Source organism: Mustelus asterias, chromosome 9, assembly GCF_964213995.1.
Source record: "Mustelus asterias chromosome 9, sMusAst1.hap1.1, whole genome shotgun sequence".
Classification (NCBI taxonomy): Eukaryota; Metazoa; Chordata; class Chondrichthyes; order Carcharhiniformes; family Triakidae; genus Mustelus; species Mustelus asterias.
Genome location: NC_135809.1, coordinates 3,438,685 through 3,463,013, shown reverse-complemented (window position 1 = coordinate 3,463,013; position 24,329 = coordinate 3,438,685). Strand labels below are relative to the sequence as shown.

The 24,329-nt window shown below is 46.4% G+C and overlaps 2 protein-coding genes across 2 annotated transcripts in view; both read right to left on the bottom strand.

Moving 5' to 3' along the window:
• LOC144499059 (uncharacterized) overlaps positions 1-14,100 on the bottom strand; it is a 30,669-nt gene extending 16,569 nt beyond the window's left edge. Inside the window, exons 1-2 of the mRNA XM_078221115.1 lie at positions 14,004-14,100; positions 11,823-11,920 (exon numbers count right to left, since the gene is read on the bottom strand). Of these exons, the coding sequence (XP_078077241.1) occupies positions 11,823-11,920; positions 14,004-14,069 (164 nt within the window). The 5' untranslated portion in view covers positions 14,070-14,100. The remainder of the gene's footprint in view (positions 1-11,822; positions 11,921-14,003) is intronic.
• A 1,568-nt stretch (positions 14,101-15,668) lies between these two features.
• The window catches only part of LOC144499038 (uncharacterized), a 122,878-nt gene continuing 114,217 nt past the window's right edge, over positions 15,669-24,329 (bottom strand). The window contains exons 11-13 of the mRNA XM_078221091.1: positions 19,505-19,564; positions 15,898-15,968; positions 15,669-15,725 (exon numbers count right to left, since the gene is read on the bottom strand). Coding sequence (XP_078077217.1) covers positions 15,669-15,725; positions 15,898-15,968; positions 19,505-19,564 — 188 coding nt within the window. The remainder of the gene's footprint in view (positions 15,726-15,897; positions 15,969-19,504; positions 19,565-24,329) is intronic.

Genomic DNA, 24,329 nt, shown 5'->3' with positions numbered 1-24,329 from the left:
TGATTGGCCAAATTCTGGCCAATGTTTAGAATCTGTATGCCTCTCCTCTTCTTCCAGCACTTCTGCTTTCATTTCAGATTTCCAGGACTGCAGTATTTTGTTTTAATTCACTAAAAGAGACAGGGCTACAAGTAAATAAATCAGAAACCAAATGGCATAGCCGTTTCTACATCATCGTTCATGATGTCAGTACAGAGCAAAGAGCTATTACAGCCAATAAGACACTTTTTAAAGTGTAGTCACAGTTGCGATGTAGGAAATGCAGCAGCTAATTAAAGCACAGCAAGATCCCACAAATGGCGATGTGACATGAACAGATAATCAGCCTCAGTAATGTGTTGTCTGAGTGATAAATATTGGCCAGGACACCGGGGATAACCTCCAGTTCTTTGTTAAAATAGTACCATGTATCTTTTATACCCACACAGGCAGGCATTTCAGTTGATATCTCTTCCAAAAGGGGCCAACTCTGACAGTGTAGCACACTCTCAGAACTGCACTGGGCACGCCAGACCAGATGTTCATGTCTCTGGAGTGACCAATAGCATTCTGGCTGAGAGATGAGAGTGCTATGTATTAGGCCACACTGGCACCATGAATGTAGGGTTTATTGTCCTAAATGGTCCTAGGCTCAACTATCTTCAGCTGCTTCATCAGTGACCTTCCTTCCATCATAAGGTCAGAAGTGGAGATGTTCACTGATGTTGCACAATGTTCAGCACCATTCGCGACTCCTCAGATTCTGAAGCAGGCCATGTCCAAATGCAGCAAGACCTGGACAATATCCAGGCTTGGGCTGACAAGTGGCAAGTAACATTTGTACCACACAAGTGCCAGACAATGACCATCTCCAGCAAAAGAGAATCTTATCACCTCCCCTTGACATTCAATGGGGCATTATCATTGCTTAATTCCCCTCTATCAACATCCTAGGTGTTACCATTGACCAGAAACAGAACTGAACCAGCTATATAAATATTGTGGCCACAAGAACAAGTCAGAGGCTGGGAATCTTGTGGTGAGTAACTCCCCTCCTCACTCCCCAAAGCCTGTCCACCATCTACAAGGCACAAGTCCGAAGTGTGATGGAATACTCTCCACTTGCCTGGATGAGTCCAGCTCTAACAACACTCAAGAAGCTTGACATTATGTCAGACAAAGCAGTAGGGGAGTCTAAAACTAGAGGGCATAGGTTTAAGGTGAGAGGGAAGAGATACAAAAGTGTCCAGAGGGGCAATTTTTTCACACAGAGTGTCTGGAACAAGCTGCCAGAGGTAGTAGTAGAGGTGGGTACAATTTTGTCTTTTAAAGAGCATTTAGATAGTTACATGGGTACGATGGGTATAGAGGGATATGGGCCAAATGCAGGCAATTGGGATTAGCTTAGGGGTTTTTAAAAAAAGGGCAGCATAGACAAGTTGGGCCGAAGGGCCTGTTTCCATGCTGTAAACCTCTATGACTTGATTGGCATTCATTCCCTCCACCACCGACGCACAGTGGCAGCCGTGTCTACCATCTACGAGATAAACTACAGAAACTCACCAAGGCTCCTTCAACAGCACCTTCCAAACATATGATTGCTACCATCTAGAAGGTCAAGGACAGTAAACTCGTGAGAACACCACTTCCTGGAGGTTCCTCTCCAAGCCACTCACCATCCTGACTTGGAAATATATCGTCATTCCTTCACTGTCACTGGGTCAGAATCCTGGAACTCCCTCCCTAACAGCACTGTGGATGTACCTACATCACAGGAACTGCAGTGGTTCAAGAAGGCAGCTCACCACCACTATCTCAAGGGCAATTAGGGCTGAGCAATATAAATGCAGGGCTAGCCAATGATACCCACATCCCATGATCGAATTTTTAAAAAGATTAATATCCCAGCAGCCATGTGCTCAAAATCTCCCTGTTTCAGTAGTGAGATTCAACTTAATAAATTAGAGCTAGTGTTATGAAATAATGACTGGGAAAGTTACTGGGGGTTATTGTAAAAATCCAACCGATTGACTGGTGTCCCGCCAGCACAGTGCTGTCGTGTTGTTACTGGATCTGTAATCCAGGGGGCTGGCACTCCAGTTTGAGGCTTGGAATTCCATTTTACAAAACTTGGAAAGAAAACAGTTGCTCCCAGTGAAACTGACCATTGAAACTGTTGGATCATTATCAAAACCCAGCTGGTTCACTTATGTCCCTTTGGGGGGTGGAGGGGGGAATCTGCTGTCTCTCAACCCGCTTTGAGCCTACACGTGACTCCAGACCCACAGCAGTGTGATAGACTCATAACTGCCCTCAGAAATAGTTGCACCAAATCTGGACTAAAACGGGTGAATAATAAATATCAGTGTAAGTCGGCCAAGTACAGAAACACAACACTGGCGGACCCAGCTTTAATGAAGTGCTGGGTGCAGCTGTAAACTCTGCTTTTTTTGACAGACTAACCAGACGGGGACTCTCAACTTGAAGCTGCATTCTGACCATTTAAATTTGAACTTAAACCTGGGCGTTGTCACCTCAGGAACGAGACAGAGTTCAGCAGTGCAATGTCATTCTTTAAGTGAGGCGGTTAACTTTTGTGTAGTATTTATGACGTGATGGTGAGCGGATCTGATGGCATTGTGATTGCTTACATGCATGGAGTGGGGGCTGGACTTCAAACAATGAAGGGGACATAGTCTGATCTTGGAAGAGTAACGGATAAAACTGTCTGCTATAGTGGCAGACTCCATCCTCGCCCGCTGCTCCACAATGAAAGGGTTTCACCGTAATTAAGCAGAAACAAAAAGTGATTCTGTTTTGCCATGCTGCTCCTCGCGATGTTCAGTATGACAGCGCTTAGTCCTGCTTTGCCTGAGCACTAATGAGCTCCCGACCTGATTATTAAACAGGGGAGCTCCAAGCTCACGAATGGCTGCTGCCGCCTCATTGGTGAAGCAGCTCTTAGCAGCAGCACTGACAGAAAGCAGTGTCGACAGGCAAAGAAATGATCCCGCAAGGAGCGAATGAATTGCACTGAACTAACAATGAGCGTAACCCCAGCACGAGAACGTTGTCTGAGCGGGGGACAGCGCAGTTAATTCCATCTGTTTTTAATATTCGCCATGAGATATCAAGACATTGTATAAAACAACACTTGCATTTATATAGCACCATCAATGTAGTGAATGCTCCCAAGCCGCTTCACGGGAGCGTTATGAAATAACAATTGGCGCCGAGCCAGATAAAGTGGCACCAGGACGGGTGACCAAGTGCTGGATCAATGAGGTAGGTTTCATGGACTGTCTTAAAGTGAGAGGTAGAGAGGAGTTTAAAGTTTATATATTAGTGTCACAAGTAGGCTTACATTAACACCGCAATGAAGTTACTGTGAAAATCCCCTAGTTGCCACACTCTGGCACCTGTTCGGGTACACTGAGGGAGAATTTAGCATGGCCTAACCAGCACGTCTTTTGGACTGTGGGAGGAAACCAGAGCACCGGAGGAAACCCACGCAGACATGGGGAGAATGTGCAGACTCCGCACAGACAGTGACCCAAGCCAGGAATCGAACCCGGGTCCCTGGCGCTGTGAGGCAGCAATGCTAACCACTGTGCCACCCATAAAGCAACGCCCGAACAGGGACTTGAACCTTGGACCCTCAGATTAAAAGTCTGAGAGGAACCCTCAGAGTTTAGGATTCAGGTAGCTGAATGGTGGAGAGATTAAAATTGGGGAACTGCAGATATTTCAAAGATCCCAGAGCCCTGTAGGGCTGGAGATGGTTACAGAGATGGGGAAGGGAAAGGCCATGGGGGGATTTGGAAACAAGGATGGGAATTTTAACATGTCGCATAGCCAGGTTGGGAGCCATTGTAGGTCAGAGAGCACAGGGTGAACAAGGCCTTGTGTGAGTTAGGATCCTGGCAGCTGACATCTGAACGTGCTCAAATTTACAGAGGGTGCAAGGGGGAGGCAGGTCAGGGGAGCACCAGAATAGTGGAATTTAGATATAACAAAGACATAGGTTAGGGTTTCAGCATCAGATGAACTGAGGCAAGGGCAAAGGCTGACAGAGGTGTTATAGAGGTGGAATTAGGCAGTCTTAGTGATTGAAAGCTCAATACGGGGTCAAATATGACAGCAAGGCTGCAAATAGATTGGCTCAGCTTCAGATAGTTGGCAGGGAGAGGGATGGAGTTGATGGCAAGTGTTGCTGGCGAGGATTGAGAACAATGGCTGCGATTTTACCAGCTGGTCCTGATGATGGAGCGAATGGAAAAATCGCGTGAAAACCGCAAAATCAGGATCAGCCCCGATTTCTCAGCTCTCGCCAGCTTACCGGAACCAGATTTCCAGCACAGTCAGCCTCTTGTTCCAGCAGGGGGCTGAATAATTTATTCCAATTTATTAAAATATTCTCAGCATCTGTTTGGTGAGCTCGGCACTCGATCTTCCGGGCTCACTTGCTTTTGTGGTTCACGTCGCCGGTCAGAAGGGGGTGGGGCTGGGAGCCAAAAGGGACGAGGCAAATGGGGGCAGGGACTGAAGTGGAGGAGGGGCCTATTGGGGGAGGTGGAGGAGGGGGAGGGGCCAGGCCAGGGCAGCCCAATCAGGGAGGGACTGGGAGTGGCCCCTGCGCACTGTGCAGCTGTGATCAGGGGGGGGGGGGCGCGTTGCCACTCTGCCTGCGATCAGTCTGGGTGGCGGGGTGGTTGGTGGAGGCTACACTTTTGGTGGTGTGGGGCTCCCGATCAGCCGTGGGCCCCCACAATTGCGTGGGGCTGCTGGGTTGAGGCTGGCTGCAGCAGCAGAGGCCTGACAGATCTCTCTCTCTCTGTCAGGCCTCTGCTGCTGGAATTGCACATGTGCAGACACAGGTGTCTGCACATGCGCAATAGCTCCCTCTGTTTCTGGCTGGCATGTTTAACCCCGCTCACTGCCTCTAATAGCTAGAGACAGTCTGGCCCATTTTTCCATGCACTATATGGGCAAGATTGGGAGTACAAAGTCACCCAAAAAATGGATGTGCAACTCTCCCGTTTTCATACTAGCTGGACACAAAGAACAAAGAACAATACAGCACAGGAACAGGCCCTTCGGCCCTCCAAGCCCGCGCCGCTCCCCGGTCCAGGATTGAATCCTGAATCCAGGATCCCCGCCCAATTTTCCAGCCTATCTACATACCAATATCCTATCCACCGAGCTGTCCCCCACAGCTACGATGCTTTCTTCATTACAACCTATTAACTCACCCCCACCCCCCCCTTTTAGACCATGTGATCTCCAGGGAGAGGCGAAAACCCAGAGTGAAAAACCCCAGGGCCAATATGGGGAAAAGAAAATCTGGGAAATTCCTCTCCGACCCCCTGAGGCGATCGAAACGAGTCCAGGAGATCACAATGGCCCTGATCGGAAAATGCTTCCCAACCCGAGTCATTTCCACTTCCACGAGAAACAAGGAACAATTAGCCCGCGCCGCTCCCTGGTCCAAACTAGACCACTCTTTTGTATCCCTCCATTCCCACTCCGTTCATATAGCTGTCTAGATAAGTCTTAAACGTTCCCAGTGTGTCCGCCTCCACCACCTTGCCCGGCAACACATTCCAGGCCCCCACGACCCTCTGTGTGAAATATGTCCTTCTGATATCTGTGTTAAACCTCCCCCCCTTCACCTTGAACCTATGACCCCTCATGAACGTCACCACCGACCCTGGGAAAAGCTTCCCACCGTTCACCCTATCTATGCCTTTCATAATTTTATACACCTCTATTAAGTCTCCCCTCATCCTCCGTCTTTCCAAGGAGAACAACCCCAGTTTCCCCAATCTCTCCTCATAACCAAGCCCCTCCATACCAGGCAACATCCTGGTAAACCTCCTCTGTACTCTCTCCAAAGCCTCCACGTCCTTCTGGTAGTGTGGCGACCAGAACTGGACGCAGTATTCCAAATGCGGCCGAACCAACGTTCTATACATCTGCAACATCAGACCCCAACTTTTATACTCTATGCCCCGTCCTATAAAGGCAAGCATGCCATATGCCTTCTTCACCACCTTCTCCACCTGTGACGTCACCTTCAAAGATCTGTGGACTTGCACACCCAGGTCCCTCTGCGTCCCTACACCCTTTATGGTTCTTCCATTTATCGTGTAGCTCCTCCTTACATTATTCCCACCAAAATGCATCACTTCGCATTTATCAGGATTGAACTCCATCTGCCATTTCCTTGCCCAAATTTCCAGCCTATCTATATCCTTCTGTAGCCTCTGACAATGTTCCTCACTATCTGCAAGTCCTGCCAGTTTTGTGTCGTCCGCAAACTTACTGATCACCCCAGTTACTCCTTCTTCCAGATCATTTATATAAATCACAAACAGCAGAGGTCCCAATACAGAGCCCTGCGGTACACCACTAGTCACAGGCCTCCAGCCGGAAAAAGACCCTTCCACTACCACCCTCTGTCTTCTATGACCAAGCCAGTTCTCCACCCATCTAGCCACCTCCCCCTTTATCCCATGGGATCCAACCTTTTTCACTAGCCTACCATGAGGGACTTTGTCAAACGCTTTACTAAAGTCCATATAGACAACATCCACTTAGAATAGACACTTAGAATTTTTCTCTTAAGATTCTGTCGAATGCCTTCAGTCTTTCCAATATTTAATTGGAGAAGGTTTCTTCAGATAAGCAGTCTGATAATTGAGCAACAGTAAAGGAATTGAGAGAGGTAGCGGTGAAGTAGAACTGGGTGTGATCTACCTACATGTAAAAACTAATGAGTTTTCAGATGGTGTTGCCTGGGGCAGCAAGTGGTTGAGTAATAAGAGGGAACCAAGAACAGATCCCTGGGGAACACCACAAATCATTGATAGGAACTCTGGTTATGAATAGATAGATAAGAATGGAAGCAGGCAAATTGAGTGCTGCCCAACTGAATGATGGTAGAGACTTTGGAGGAGGAGGGTAAGATTAACTTTGTCAAATGCTGCAGACAAGCTGAGAAGGACAGGGAGTGAAAGTCTGCCTTTGTCACAGTCTCAGAGGATGTCATTTGTCAAGAGGCATTTGGTACTGTGATACTGCGGAAATCTGATTGGAGGGATTCAGGCAATTCATTCCAGGCCGACACTATAGTTAAGAAAGCCCACCAACGCCTCTACTTTCTCAGAAGACAAAAGAAATTTGGCATGTCAGCTACGAATCTCATCAACTTTTACAGATGCACCACAGAAAGCATTCTTTCTGGTTGTATCACAGCTTGGTATGGCTCCTGCTCTGCCCAAGACCGCAAGGAACTACAAAAGGTCATGAATGTAGCCCAATCCATCACGCAAACTAGCCTCCCATCCATTGACTCTGTCTACACTTCCCACTGCCTCGGCAAAGCAGCCAGCATAATTAAGGACCCTACGCACCCCGGACGTTCTCTCTTCCACCACCTTCCTTCGGGAAAAAGATACAAAAGTCTGAGGTCGCGTACCAACCAACTCTAGAACAGCTTCTTCCCTGTTGCTGTCAGACTTTTGAATGGACTTACCTTGCATTAAGTTGACCTTTCTCTACACCCTAGCTATGACTGTAACACCACATTCTGCACTCTGTCCTTTCCTTCTCTATGAATGCTATGCTTTGTATAGCACGCAAGAAACAATAGTTTTCACTGTATACATGTGACAATAATAAATCAAACCTAATCAAATCAAAGGAAAGGTGCGTACCGGATTTGGGAGGCGCCAATATCTTCAAGGATTTTGGAGAGGAAAGGAAGGTTCCAGATGGGATGGTAGTTTGCAAGAATGGTGAGGGTAAGAGGTTCGAGTTTTGAAGAGAGGAACGATGATGACAGGTTTGAAAGAGAAAGGTTACACACCTGAGAAGTCATGATGTGGAGATGTCGGTGTTGGACTGGGGTGGGCACAGTAAGAAGTCTCACAACACCACATTAAAGTCCAACAGGTTTATTTGGTATCACGAGCTTTCAGAGCACTGCTCCTTCACTAGGTGAATTGCCTGATGCAGGAGCAGTGCTCTGAAAGCTCGTGATTCCAAATAAAACTGTTGGACTTTAACCTGGTGTTGTGAGACTTCTTACTGTGCGCACCTGAGGAGAGAAAAACCATTCACAGTGTCAGCTGATATCAGAGCCAGGATGGCAATTTGGATTTTTGATTAGACACCTCAGTCTTGTTGAGTAATCATTTGTTCAACTATTTCAGGCCGTAACCTTTGCCCCAGTTTTCTTTCCTTTTGGATGGTTTTGGTTTTAACCTTCTTGTTTTTCTCTCTTTTTTGCATCCATACAGCAGCTGTTTATCTCCCTGCCATTCACACCTCCTCAAGACACACCTTTTGTTTCAATACTTCACAGAATCATAGAATTGTCATGGAGCAGAGGGAGGCCATTCAGCCCATCGTGTTTATACTCGTCTCATTACCACTCCCTCTGGCCTTGCACGATCAACCCTTGCATTATTTAATCTGCTGTCTTCCATCTAATCCTTTGATCTCTTTCCACTGACTTAAAACTCGTACATTTCTAACCTGTTCCCAGTTCTGATGGAAGAAACGTTAACTTTGTTTCTCTCTGCTGAGTATTTCCAGTATTTATTTCAGATTTGATGAATCTACAGTTTTTTTTGTTTTAGTAAGCTTTCTAACCTGCTGTTTAATCCAGGTTTGTTGTTATTTCTTATTTGATTTAAATCCTTCTAATCTACACAATCATTTTTTCAAATGAAAACAACATTAGCGGCTTTTGCTGGGATGCAAGGCTGGCACTGGATGCAGCTTGTGTTATCAGTTGTGTTTCTGCTTGATAAAGCTCAGATGCTGGCTATTCAGCCCATTGTGCCTGTACTAGCTCTCTGAAAGATCTATTCAAATCCCCACTATTTCCTGCTCTTTCCCGATAGTCCTTTAAATATTCACCCCTCAAGCATTTTACAGGTTCCCTTTTGAAAGTTACTGTCTGTTTCCACCATTCTTTCATGCATTCCAGATCACAACAACTCATTGAATAAAATCATTTATTTTCATTTCTCCTCTATTCTTCTTGCTAGTTACCTTAAATATATCGTTTGGTAGTTTAATTGACTGATGTAAGGTGACCAAAGATTTCCTAAATTCCCTCAGGTTGTTTTAAATGCAGAATCAACAAACCAAGGCATGCATTCTGGTAGTTCATGTCGACAACATTCATAGATATGCCCCCTGTCCACCTTGTTAATGATCTTGCCCCAATGATTCAACTACATTAGTCAGACACAACCCACCCTCGGTGAACCAATGCTGACTGTCTGAAACTTCAAGCTTGTCTGTATGCCTCCCAGTTGGGCAAGTGACTACTTGTGTCAACATGTAGGCCACAATGTTGTGTCAGTTCTTTTCTTCTAAATGGATTATGATTAACCAGAACTTTTTCATCCTCTTAGTCAGCACAGTGGCACACTGGTTAGCACTGCTGCCTCACAGCGCCAGGGACCGGGTTCGATTCCCAGCTTGGGTCACTGTCTGTGGACAGTGGAGTTTGCACATTTCCCCTTGTCTGTGTGGGTTTCCTCCGGGTGCTCCAGTTTCCTCCCACAGTCCAAAGATGTACGGGTTAGGTGGATTGGCCATGTTAAATTATGTCGGGGACTAGCTAGGGTAAATGCATGGGGTTATGGGGATAGGTCCTGGATAGGATTGTGATCGTTGCAGACTTGATGCGCCAAATAGCCTCCTTCTGCACTATAGGATTCTATGAAGACTACCAGCATAGATTTTACAAATAGGCTTCCTCACTGGTGAGCCTGGGGTTCCGGGAATGCCACAGTCACTCTGCTGCCTGGTATATCCGTCAATAACACACTCAGTCTCCCTCTGTTAGTCCCAAGTGAGGAGCGAACAGGAGCAGAGCCCAAACACATTCCCAACATGCTGAAGTTCATGGAAGAATCTCTGGAACAGCAGGGAATGTTTAGAATCTTCTCAGTTGAGAATTCTGGCAGGAAGGTCTGGATTTGCCGTCAAATTCTTGATACCTGCTTCCAGCTCACAAAACTCCAAACTGGTACCAGGAATTGGTAAAATCCATCTGATTATCCCCTGTGACCAGTGAAACCTATTTACCAAAATTATTAATCCACATTTATTCCCACAAATTAAATCCCAAACATCTGATATTTAACTGGATCATTGCAATGTAAATGACAATGGACCATAACTAGCCTTCCTATCTATCTCGTCCACCTGCAAGGAGCAGTCCAAGTTGTGAAGAAAAGTTTGAAAAAATGGGATGCTTTGAATGTTGTTGGCGCCCTACTCGTCCAGGCAAGTGGAGAGTATTCCATGACCTGTGCCTTGTAGATAGTGAACAGGCTTTGGGGAGACGCCACAGGGATAGAATACCCAGCATCTGACCTGTTCCAGTAGCCACAGCATTTAGGTGGGGTTTTTTTTCATTTATGGGGTGTAGGTGTGACTGGCTGACTAGCATTTAGTGTCCATCCCTACCTGCCCCTGAGAATGTGGTGGTGTGAGCTGCCTTCTTGAACCGCTGCAGTCTCTGAGGTGTAGGTACACCCACAGTGCTGTTAGGAGGAAATTCCAGGATTTTGACCCAGCGACAGTGAAGGCACGGTGATATATTTCCAAGTCAGGATGGTGAGTGACCTCCAGGTGGCGGCGTTCCCAGGTAGCTGCTGCCCTTGTCTTTCTAGATGATAGTGGTCGGGAGTTTGGAAGGTGCTGCCGAAGGAATCTTGTGGAATTCCTGCAGTGCATTTGTAGGCTGTACATACAGCTGCCACTGTTCATCGGTGGTGGAAGGAGTGAATGTTTGTGGAAGGGGTAGCAATCAAATGGGCTGCTTTGTCCTTGATGGTGTTGAGCTTCTTGAGTGTTGTGGGAGCTGCGCTCATCCAGGCAAGTGAAGAGTATTCCAACACACTCCTGACTTGTGCCTTGTAGATGGTGGACAGGCTTTGGGGAGTCAGGAGGTGAGTTATTCATCACAAGATTTTCTAGTCTCTGACCTGCTCTTGTAGTCACCGTATTTAATGGCCAGTCCAATTCAGTTTCTTCCAGAAAGTTGGTAGTGGGGATTCAATGATGATAATAACATTTAATGTCAAGGGGCAATGGTTAGATTCCCTGACATTGGAGATGTTCATTGCATGGCAGTTGTGTGGCGCGAATGTTACTTGTCAGCCCAAGCCTGGATATTGTCCAGGTCTTGCTGCATTTGGACATGGGCTGCAGCAAATGGTGCTGAACATTGTGCAATCACCAGCAAACTTCCCCACATTTGACCTTATGATGGAAGGAAGGTCATTGATGAGGCAGTTGAAGATGGTTGGACCCTGGACACTAACCCTGAGGAACTCCTGCAGTGATGTCCTGGAGCTGAGATGATTGACCTCCAACCACCACAACCATCTTCCTTTGTGCCAGGAATGACTCCAGCCAGGGGAGAGTTTTCCTCCTGATTCCCATTGGACTCCAGTTTTGCTGGGGCTCCTTGATGTCACTCTCAGTCAAATGCCACCTTGATATCAAGAGCAGTCATAGAATCCCTGCAATGCAGAAAGAGGCCATTCAGCCCATCAAGTCTGCACCAAGTCTCTGAAAGAGAAACACGAGGCGAACGTGCAAACTCCACACAGACAGTCACCCAAAGCTGGATTCGAACCGGGGTCCTTGGCGCTGTGAGGCAGCAGTGCTAACCACTGTGCCACCTCTACTACCATACTGTCACTCTCACCTCATCCTTGGAGTTCAGCTCTTTTGTCCATGCTAATCTGTGTTATGCTGTCATCAATTAGTTAATGGTGGGCATTAAACATTTCCAACCTCAAACTTACTCCTGTTTTGTGATTTTCTGTGCCAGACTCGCCATCACTGCAAATAGCCGTAAATTTGTCAAACCATTGATGACGTTGTAATCCAGACTCTCCAGTATCTGAAAGAACAGAGTGACAATCAAAAGCAGCACATTTAGGGTGAACCAATTTCAAAACATAGATCAACTTGGCAAAGTTACAGTAGAAATTCAATTATACAAGTCCTAGAATTTCAGACTTCAGTTCAATTCAATTCCAGGAGTTGGGCATGGTTATTGCACATTCCTATTCCCCTTTGAGAAGGTGGTGGTGAACTGCATTCATGAACCACTGCAGTCCATGTGGTGTAGGTACACCCACAGTGCTGTTAGGGAAGGAGTTTCAAGATCTTGGCCTTGCGAAGATGAAGGAATGATGTTATTGTCCCAAGTCTGGATGGTCTGTGACTCAGAGGGAACCTTGCAGGGTGTTCCAATGTGTCTGCTGCCCTTGCCCTTTAGGTGGTAGAGGTTGCAGGTTTGAAAATTGCTACCAAAGAAACATTGGCAAGTTTCTGCAGTGCATCTTGTAGATGGTACACACTGCTGCCACTGGGCATCGGTGGTGGGGGGAACATTTAAGGTGGGGGATGGGATGCCAATCAAGTGAGCTGCTTTGTTCTGGATGGTGTTGAGCTTCTTGAGTGCTGTTGGAGCTGCACTCATCCAGGCAAGTGGAGAACATTCCACCACACTGCTGACTTGTGTACACAGTAGCACAGGCGGATGGTTCACAAACTAAGATGCTTTTTGAATGAAAGTCTACATTTAGGAGGTTCATTCAGTGAAGTTCAGACACTGCAGATTTACAGTAAATATGGTGAATGAAGCCGCATTGCACACTATCTGGCCAAAAGTATCTAAGTTAATGTGGGGATGTCCAAACTCTGACCCATGAACTACTGAAACACAGGAGCTAGGAGCCCCAGCTCCATCGTCCAAACAATTCACTCCCATTTAGCTCCGGGGTTGCTCTGTTGGTACATTATGCACCTGGAGGTTTGGAAAGAGTTATTCTTATTGTTGTTGCCTCAATGGTGGATTAATCCCAGATCAGAACAACATGATCTGTGAGTATCAACAACTCAAAACATCTGAAGTTAACAGTGGCTCAGTAGGTAGCACTCTTAAAACTGGGCCAAATGATTGCAGGTTCAAATCCCACTCCAGGAACTTGAGCTCAGCATCTAAGCTAAGACTTCGAGTGCAGCACTGAGGGGATGCTGCTTTGTCTAAGTCACTGTCTTTTGGATGATATGTGAAACCGTGGTGCTACCTGTCCTCAAAGTTTGATGTAAAAGATCACGCAGTCAGTAATCAAAGAAATGCAGACAATTATCGCTGTTTTTCCAGCCAATTTTCTTTGCGCATTACTAATACTAATTATTACTAATACTAATACTAATTATTACTAATACTAATTATTACTAATACTGATTATCTTTTGCTGTTTGTGGGAGCTCGCAATGCACAAATTGGCTGCTGCATTTCCTGCATTACATAAGTAACATAAGAACCTCTTTGGCTGCAAAGCACTTGTACGATGTCCTGAGGTCATGCAGGGTGCTATAGAAATATAGGGGTGAATTTTCCCGTTCCGCCCACCACGGGAATTGGAGCGGGCGAGGGGCGGACCATGGAAAGGTCTGTTGATCTCAGGTGGGATTTTTAAGTTTCGGAACGAGCATGGCCGGAAGATCCCGCCCATAAGTTTTTCGACTTTTAAAAAAAACTTACATGAATTTCATCAATCAGAAATTTCACACGGTTATATCAGAAGAATGTTGCAAAAGATGCAACCCAATGATATGTAGCAGCAGATCTGGTTCGGGTTTTTACACACACAAGTGACAGCAAAATGAGGATGGTGTAGCAACATAAAATTATGAATACCACTCCAATCTAGATGCCCCATTTATAAATTACTTTTACAACAAGCCTTCTGTAGCCGAGGTTGACATAGCGACCCACATCACCTGCCGAACGACACAAAGAAAAATCCATACACCAATGTGGACCAGTCACAGGTAGGGACTCAAACACCGCAATTGTGTATCAAGCACAGGAGGAAATAGTGAAAGGAATCTCCATTTAACACAGTTACTAAAGGACTGTGTGATTACAGAATGTCAAAGCCTTTCAGCAACTGTGTAAATAAAATTACCCTGTAGATATAAATTTCTTCAGCATCGGTGAGTGCCCCCAATGGAACCATTTCTTTCAGAGCCATTACTACCTCGACACAAGACAAGTAGCCGTCATTATCATTATCCACCTATAAGGCAATTGAGAAAGGACAAAGAGAGTTAGTAAGAAGTCTTAACCAGACACAGAGGGAATAGACCAGGCACATCTGCACAAAGATCGAGAGAAGTACTGCAATTAATTACATAGAATTACATCAATTCTACCACACAGATATAGGCCATTTGGCCTTACTGTTTATGTCATTGTTAATGCTCCACATGGGTTTCCTCCCACTCCCTCTCTATCTCATGCCAAAAACATATCCTTTCTCCCTTAAGTATTTGCCTAGCTTTCCCTTTAGATCCCCTTTATTTTTCTAGTTTCTTTCCCTCAATTATTTCTCTCTCCCTCCTTCATTTCTCTGACTTTACTTAGATATGTCTCTCCTCTCCTTCACTGTGGTGCTTTTTTCAGACTATGGCCGGAATTCTCCGACCTTGCCCATGGCTGTAATTTTCCAGTCCCGCTGCAGTGAATGGAGTTTTTTCTGAGTGCCAAATTCTCCATTCTCGCTGGCAGTGGTGGTGGGGTGTGTGACATCCGAGAGTTCCGGCCTATATCTCTCCTTCAGTTTTTCTCAATCCCTCATACTTCCTTTAGGCGGCACGGTGACACAGTGGTTAGCACTGCTGCTTCACAGCACCAGGAAACTGGGTTTGATTCCTGGCTTGGGTCACTGTCTGTGCGGAATCTGCACATTCTCCCAGCGTCTGCGTGGGTTTCTTCTGGGTGCTCTGGTTTCTTCCCACAGTCTGAAAGGTTAGGTGAATTGGCCATGGTAAATTCTCCCTCAGTGTACCTGAACAGGCGCCGGAGCGTGGCGACTAGGGGATTTTCACAGTAGTGAAAACACAGTAGAAATGCAGTGTTAATGTAAGCCTACTTGTGACTAATAAATAAACTATTTTCACACTTCTGGCTGTACATTTTTCTCTTTCTCTCTCCCATAACATTCCTCTTTCTCCTTCACCTCTCAAATTCTCTCTCCATCTTCACGTACAATTTATTACAGAGAAAGCTTACGGCACATGAGGAGGCCATTTGGTCCATCAAGTCTGTGCCAGCCTAATTCCATTTTCCAGCTCTTGGTCCGAAGCCCTTTAGGGTACATCTCCATCTCTATTTCTCTCTCCTCCATTCCTACCTCTCTGGCCCATATTTGTATCAAATACAAGTCTTCGCTGAAATTATATGATCTGTGAATTTGGCCTGGTGCCTCTTATTGACAGTTATAATTCACATCATATCCTATCCCATACCAAGTCCAATTTACCGTCATCCTCTGTGCTCACTGATCTACATTGTCTCCTCTACAAGCGACACCTCAACTTAAAAATTCTCACCCTCATTTTTAAATCTCTTCATGGCCGCAACCCACCCTACATCTGTAACCTCTTCCAGACCTCTAGCCCTCAGAGATATCTGTGCTCCTCTATTTATGGTCTCTTGCCCATCGTTGATTTTAATTTCTCCATTATTGGTGACCTTGTCTTCAGCTGCCTGCGCTCATGGCTCTGGAATTGGCTCCTCAGACCTTGCTGCTGTTCTCTCCTCCCTTAAGACACTCCTTCAAACTGTCACTTCAGTTGCCTTTCCTAATGTCGCCCAGCTTGGTGTCAAACTTAGCTTGATAAAACTCCTATGAAGTACCTTGGGACAGTTTACTACGTTGAATCTGTTATATAAGGCAAGTTGCTGTTGTAGATATGACAGAGAAATCTGGGGGATTTGGACTGGACACAGAGCCGGAATTCCCTCGCACCGATGTATCTGCGGGAGGAGAGAAAACTGAAACATGATTCAACACTTACCTCTTCGAATTTCTTTTTGTACAGTGCCAGCTCCTCGCGATTAAAAATGCAGTATTTCTCCAAGAAGCTGACTAAAAAGCAAACAGAAAAGAAATGAGACAAAGGGGCACTGGCTGGGGAAACTGCGATCTATTCGGAAATAAATCTCGCCACGCTTAAATGATGGAGTTGCTTAGCATTTAGGAAGTGTTCAAACATAGATGACCTTTTCAAAAGCTGTTGCTTCACCGAGATTCTGCCCCAGCACACTATTTATATTTGGTGAATGATAATTCTCTCATTGCGAGTGTGATTTTTCAGGGACGGTGCTTGACAACTCGAAGGCATTGAAGACTTTGATAAATGCTGTTTCCGTTATACTCCCAGCTGCCTGTGTTCAGTTCATGTTGACAGTGTCCCAGGATTCTCTGTGTGTGCTCCAATCCAGATGATAAGCCCAAGGAAACACCCAATCATTGCATCATAAAATGATACAGTGCAGAAAAATGATAGGGCGGCACCGTGGCTAGCACTGCTGCCTCACAGCGCCAGGGACCCGGGTTCGATTCCAGCCTCGGATCACTGTCTGTGTGGAGGTTGCACTTTCTCCCCGTGTCTGCATGGATTTCCTCTGGGTGCTCCGGTTTCCAAAGATATGCGGGTCAGGTTGATTGGTCATGCTAAATTGACCCTAGTGTCCGGGGAATTAGCAGGATAAATGTGTGGGGTTACGGGAGTGGGGCCTGATTGGGATTGTACTTGATGGGCTGAATGACCTCCTTCTATACTGTAGAGATTCCGTGAGAAAATGGTCCTTTGGTCCATTGTGCATGTGCTGGTTCTTTGCAAAAGTTGCCCAATTGGACCCGCTCTCTCCAGCTCTTTCCACTTTTCAATTATTTATCCAATTCACTTTTGAAAGTTCCTATTGAATCTGCTTCTACAGCCCTTTCAGGCAGCGCCTACCAGATCACAACTTATGCAATTATTTTTCTACATTTCTCTTCCAGTTCTTTTGGCTTATCTCTCTGCCCTCTAGCTACTGATCTGTCAACTTCTCTTTAAAGTTAAAGTTTATTTATTAGTCACAAGTAGGCTCACATTAACACTGCAATGAAGGTACTGTGAAAATCCCCTAGTCGCCACACTCTGGCGTCTGTTCACGTACACTTGGGGAGAATTTAGTATGGTCAATCAGCCTAACCAGCACGCCTTTCAGACTGTAGGAGGAAACCGGAGCACCCAGAGGAAACCCATGCAGACATGGGGAGAACATGCAGACTGCACACAGGCAGTGACCCAAGCCAGGAGTCAAACCCGGGTCCCTGGTGCTGTGAGGCAGCAGTGCTAACCACTGTGCCACCGTGCCGCCCTTTATTTACTTAAAAGAGCTTATTGATTCAGCTCTTAAAAGGTCAGGCGAGACTGACTGCCCTCAATCATCAAGGCAGCATTTGACCAAGTGTGGCATCAGGGAGCCCTAGCAAAACTGGAGTTAATGGGGTTCAGGGGAATAGTCTCCACTAATTGAAGTCATACCGAGCACAGAGGAAGATGGTTGTGGTGATTGGAGATCAATCATCTCAGCTCCAGGACATCCCTGCAGGAGTTCCTCAAGGTAGTGTCCTAGACCCAACTATCTTCAGTTGCTTCACCAATGACTTTCCTTCCATCATAAGGTCAGAAGTGGGGATGTTCACTGATGATTGCACAATGTTCAGCACCATTCGCAACTCCTCGAATACTGAAGCATTCCATGATACTGTAGCAAGTCCTGGACAATATCCAGGCTTGGGCTGGCAAGTGGCAAGTTACATTCAAGCCACACAAATGCCAGGCAATGACTATCTCCAACAAGCGATTCTAACTATCTCCTTTGACATTCAATGGCATGACCATTGCTGAATCACCATTGTCAATATCCCGGGGGTTACCATTGATCAGAAACTCAACTGGATTAGCTATATAAACACTATAGTAACAAGGGCAGGTCAGAGGCTGGGAATTCTGCAGCAAGTAACTCACCTCCTGACTCCCCAAAGCCTGTCCGCCATCTACAAGGCACATGTCAGGAGCGTGATGGAATACTCCCCACTTGCCTGGGTGGGTGCAGCTCCAACTCAAAAAGCTTGACACCATCCAGGGCAAAGCAATCCACTTAATTGGCACCCTTTCCACCACGTTCAACAGTCACTCCCCGCATCACTGATGTATTGTGGCAGCAGTGTGTACCATCGACAAGGTGTACTGCAGAAACTCATCAAGGCTTCTTTGACAGTGCTTTCTAACACCATGACCTCTGCTATGAAGAAGGACAAGGGCAGCAAATACATGGGAACACCACCACCTGGAGGATCCCCTTGGAGCCACTCATCATCCTGATTTGGAAATCTATCGCCATTCCTTCACTGTCGCTGGGTCAAAATCCTGGAACTCCCTCCCTAATAGCACTGTGGGTGTACCTACAACACATGGACTGAAACGGTTCTAAAGACAGCTCACCACCACCTTCTCAAGGGCAATCAGGGATGGGCAATGAATGCTGGCCTGGCAGTGATGCACAAACCTCATGAAAGAATTTAAAAATCTATAACAAACACTTAATTATTTTAATCAAATCTCACCTTAACTTTCTCGACTCTAAGGAGAACAACCCTAAGGCAGCCATTTTGCTGATGCGAACAATGTCCAAGAATGGCCAACTGCAGCTCATTCAAAAGGTGGAAGTTGACTTTTCTGTAAATCAGCATCTCAGGCTAAAATAAAACGAACATACACTCCACCTTTAAAGAAATATATCCCATTAAAAACTGCAAAAGCTTTGTATACACTTCATCATAATAGTGCAACAACCCGTATGCCCTGTTGGCTGGACTTTAAGCTCTTTCCTTTCTGTTCAATGTCTCACAGTAGCTCCCGCTTCAGGGACAGCTGGCAAAAGACGATCAAAATATTTGAAATCAATTGAGAGTCACTGACTCCATTTCTTTCACATAATAGAAAGCTTTTGTTTTCTGTTCCGAGGGACTGGCCACCTTATCAGTTCACTCGCGTACTTTTTTATCTTTCTGTAGTCGCTCGCAAATCCTCCTGGATTTATTGCAGATGCAGCCAGCCCAGTGAAAATAATCGTACAAGCAAAGAGACTCATCAACGCCTGGCTAGAATGCTGAGTGATTCCAAAGGGAAAATTAAGCAGACAAAAGAAGCAGTGGGGTGATAAATGAAGGGAGGTTCATTGCTGTGGCGCTGTGACAAGCTTAACACTCTTAATTTCTGTTTGGCAAGGCGTCATGACAAATATTATGAGTCGATGTAAGATGCAGTGGTTATATTACTGGACAAGAAACCCAGAGAATGTGAGTTCCAATCGCACCACATTTTGAGAATTTGAATTCAGTTCATAATTCAGAAAAAGGGACCTAGAATTTATTGGATAATCAGTAAAAAAAAACCCAACTGGTTCCCGAACACTATTTAGGTAAGGAAACTTACTCAGCCCAAGCCTACATATGACTCCAACCCCACGTCAACATAAGTAGCACTTAGCTGCCTTCTGGTGTGGCAAGCAAGCCATTCAGTTGGACCATCACATTGTGAAGGGCAGTTAGGGTTGGGCAGTAAATACCAGCCTTGCCAGTGACAAACACATCCCGAGGCTGCAGCTTAAAATAAAACTCCTGAGAGCCTAGGCATCAGCACAAGGATGATGTGTAACTGGGCAGTTAGGGTACTTGTCAAATGTACAGAGCTTGTCCCTTTCACTGAAGGAGTCATAGAGGTTTGCAGCATGGAAACAGGCCCTTTGGCCCAACCTGTCCATCCTATCCCTTTTTTTAACCCCTAAGCTAGTCCCAATAGCCCGCACTTGGCCCATATCCCTCTATACCCATCTCACTGTCAAAACACTTTTTAAAAGACAAAATTGTACCCGCCTCGACTACTACCTCTGGGAGCTTGTTCCAGACACTCACCACCCTCTGTGTGAAAAAAATTGCCCCTCTGGACACTTTTGTATCTCTCCCCTCTCACCTTAAACCTATGCCCTCTAGTTTTAAACTCCCCTACCTTTGGGAAAAGATATTGACTCAGGGTTTGAAACAGCGACATATTTCTGAATCCAGTAACATGATCTGATCTGCTGTAGCCAGCTTGGAGGGAGCACTTTAAGAAACATCTCAAAATTCAGAAAGATATATTCTTCAGAACTCTGCTGACTCAATAGCTCCTTCTGTGCTGACCAGTTCTGTGATATCTATACATGGGGTCTTTTAAGTTTTAAAATGTGTGTATTTGTGTTTCAGAGAACAACACAGCAATCTGGAGCACAAAAGGGAAGAATGATGCTTTTGTTAGCCAGAGGCTTTTTGAGAGCCTGTCTGGAGTAACTACATTCAGTTCTGGGCACTGCACCTTAGAAAGGATATCCTGGCATTGGAAGGGGTAAATTGTAGATTCATCAGAATGATATTGAAGATAAAAGGGTTAAATTATGAGGACAGGTTGTAAAATCCTGGCTGAATTTCCCTTGAGTTTGGAAGATTATTCTGATTGAGGTGTTTAATATATTATAAGGATTTGATAGCTATTGATATCTGTTCATCTCAGGAGATGATGAACTGTGTCCAGAGTGTATGTCAATTTTGTATTGAGCATCATCTGTGATGGTTGTAGAGGCTGATTCGTGAGTGGCCGCCCCTACTGCAGCTAGCACAGGCGAATAATGTTGGCCTGAGGTCAACTGACGGGTTTTCCCTCCGATAGGCTCTCTGTTCCACCATCTGGTCCGTTCTTGTGTGTTCTGCTTTTTCCATATTCCTGACTGCTTGTCTCCAGGCACCCGGGTTAGCAGCGAGGACTCCCAGCTGACTCCACTCCCAGTCACCTTGAGCTCTCGTTTGCAGACATTGGTCTTGTCCTGACAGCAAGCTCACCGTGCAGCATGTCTTCGTGGTGCAGCCGTCATTCACTCAGCTCAGTCTATAGAGTCGCTGCTGATTCAAGAGGGAGATTTGCTGGAGATCCCTTCACGTTGGTGCAATTCCATACTCAGCCATTCAGCACTCTGTCCTGCCAGGAGAAGCCCGATGTTCAGCTGAGGCAGCGGAGGTGAAAGCTATTCAACCACTTTCATGACTTGCATAAGTTATTTGTGTCTCGCGACTGTAACGGAGAACACAAGCCTGGTACACCTGGGACTTTCATTTACTGTTGGTTCACACTCAACCTCTCCATTTTGACAATGACAGCTGCGGCCTTGGCAGTCCTGGTGCTGATTTGGGCATCAAGGGACAGATTGTTGGGAATTGTTGATCCAAGTTATCTGAAGCTGTCACCAGCCATTGAGATTACCAATGTAATGGGATTATTGGTGGCAACAGAAGGTGGACCATAACCTTGGTCTTCCTGATGCTGATTGTCAGTCCAAACTCCTTGTTGCTGGGGGATCTGATCTCCGAGCTGTTACAAGTGAGCTTCAGTATTTGAAAGCCAGTGTGGCATCATCAGTAAACAGCAACTCACGGATTGGGACACTGTGCACTTGAGTCTTGGCATGCAGTCATGCCAAGTTGAACAGCTTGCCATTGACCCTGGCGCGCAGGGAGATACCCTCATTTGAGTCACTGAAAGTATACAATAGCAGCATGGAGAAAAATATTCCAAAGCATGTTAGCACCAGGACACAGCTTCGCTTTAGCCCGTTACTGATCATGAAAGTGTCTGATGTTGCTCCATTGTAACTGATGGAATTGTGCACATTCTGGTGGAAAGAAAAAATGACAGCCAGGAGGCCAGGCCTAATTTTCACAGCAGTATGAAGAGTCGGGGGGGATTTTACGAGATTGATTCTAAGTGCCCAGCTAGCGTGAAAAAAATGGTGTCGACTGTTTCTAGCTGCCGCAGGCAGTGGGCAGGGCTTAATTCACCAGCCAACCTGTAGAGGGAGCTACTGCGCATATGCAGACCTCACATACTGCACATGTGCAGCAGCAGCAGCAGGGGCCTGGCAGACAGAGACAGAGCTGTCAGGCCCCTGCTGCTGCAGGCAGCCTGAACCAGCTCTCCCACCACCCCCCCGCCCCCCCAGCATTCGTGGGGCCCGTGGCCAATCACGGCCCCACAATGCATGGGCATCTAGCCCCCACCGCACCCCTGCCACCCAGACTGATTGTGGCCCCCCAATCCAATCCTGTTGCTGAGTGGCAGTGGGCTCCCCCTCACACCTCCCCATCCGATCCCATTGCAGAGTGGCAGCGGGCCCCCCTCACCCCCGATTGGGCTGCCCCATGTAGGCCCCACCCCTTCTGGCCCCACAACCATAGACCTCGCCCCATGAGTAGGGCCAAGGGGCCTGATGGGCATTTCCCAGGTGCCAGGCTGGCAGTGCCAAGGTGCCAGGCTGGCATGGCACTGTGCAAGGGACACCCACCCCCCCCCCCCCCAGCCCTCAGCCTCCCAGTGGGCCTCAAAGGCCTCCGTTTCCACCAGCGAGGCCACACAACTGTTCCCCATTCATGGGGAGCAGGTGTTTTCCTCGCCAGAGAGAATCTCAATCATCGTGGGTAAAGTATTTTTCACTGCAAAATCCACTCCGTGCTCATATGTTGCCTCCTGAGTTTTCTCCTGTCAGTAGAAGGTGGAGAGTTTCTCTTTAAGGGATCCACTTTGAGCAAAGTCTAGTTTTTTGCAGCACAACAATGTCCACATTGAGCCTGGGAAGTTCTTTGCTGATCACAGCTGTCTTGTGTAGTCATCAACCTGTAGAAGGTGATCGGTTCGGCCAGAATGCATGATTCTTGCATTCCAGCTTACGATGCGAAAGCCTGGTGTCATTTTTGTTGGATTTGTATTGCCTGTTGCGTACATTAGCAAGGCACCTGGCTGAGAGATGACTCTATAAGTTCCACTGAAGCAAACAGGTTGTGGCAGGACAGCACATAACTGAGGCTAGCTTAGGGGTTTAAAACAAAAAGGACGGCATGGACAAGTTGGGCTGAAGGGCCTGTTTCCATACTGTAAACTTCTATGACTCTATAAGTGGGAGCTTCCTAGCTTGAGGTGGAAACAGCTATCCAATGGGATACAATGATCTGTCCCACTATCAGATGTAACCCCTGGCACTTGTACTCTACACCAATCAAGCGAGAGTTTGTAACTGGTAGCTGTTTCTTTTCGTGTTGTGCCAACTTAACCCATGAAGCTGGAGCTTCCTCCCGGGGGCACAGCCTGTGTGGAGTTCCTGAACTGCCCAAGCCTCGACATTCCTGATATTATCCAGAGGAAAAGGTGAAGCCAGCACGGTTTGGTAGCAGCACAGCTGCAGGAACTGCTGGAAAGCTGCCTGATAATTGGCAGGTTACCACCTCAGGAATCCATTCTGGCTTCTCTGTCAGGATCTGGTCCCTCAACCTTTTTCTCCCCCAGGACACCCACAAGAAAATGGGGTTATTTAGCTGGGGGTCTGGTTTGGGCACCAGGGCTTAACCACACACCAGTGGGCCTTTACGCCACATGCCTGAGGACCCGGCCTCCTCTGAGTCCCCGATAGTTTGGTCAAGTTCTGTGAGGTGCTCATTTTATGTATATCATCATGGGGAGGTGATACAATAGGATTTGTTGATGGAACGAACACACTTGATACATCATAATAACCCAGACACACACAAAGATTTGACAGAGTAGATCATGAAACTATCTCCTCCGATACAGAAATCAAGAACAAGAGAACTTAATCACAATATTAGAGACAAATCACTTTCGCTGCGAAATAAGGAAAAACTTTTTCACTCAAAAGGCAATCTCTATTTGTTATAAAGTATTTTTGGAGGTGTGGTCATGTGTATTGTTGGAAATGTATCAATTAATTTTCACACAGCAAAATCTCACAAACAGCGAACGATAATGACCAGATAATTTGTTTCTAGTGGGGTTCAGTAAGAAGTCTCACAACACCAGGTTAAAGTCCAACAGGTTTATTTGGTAGCACGAGCTTTTGGAGCACTGCTCCTTCATCAGGTGAGTGCAGTTGCAGGTGCATTTAGTGAGGTTGGTTGAGGGATAAATATTGGCTACGATGCCACGTAGAACTCCCATGCTTTTCTCTGAAATAGTAATGTGGGAGTTTATACATCTAGCCGTGAGATGGATTTAGCTTCCAATAGGTGGCATCTCATAGAATTCTTACAGTGCAGAAGGAGCCCATTTGGCCCATTGAATCTGCACCGACCACAATCCCACCCAGGCTCAATCCCCATAACCCCATGCATTTACCCTAGCTAGTCCCCCTGACACTAAGGGGCAATTTAGCATGGCCAATCCACCCGCAGGGTGCATCAGCCCAGGTTTTGTGCTCCAATCTTTAGAGGGGGACTTGGAACTACAACCTTCGGCCTCGGGTGCGACTGCTGCCCACTGAGCTGCGGCTGGCAGCTACGCAAAGAGTGATTCTGGTC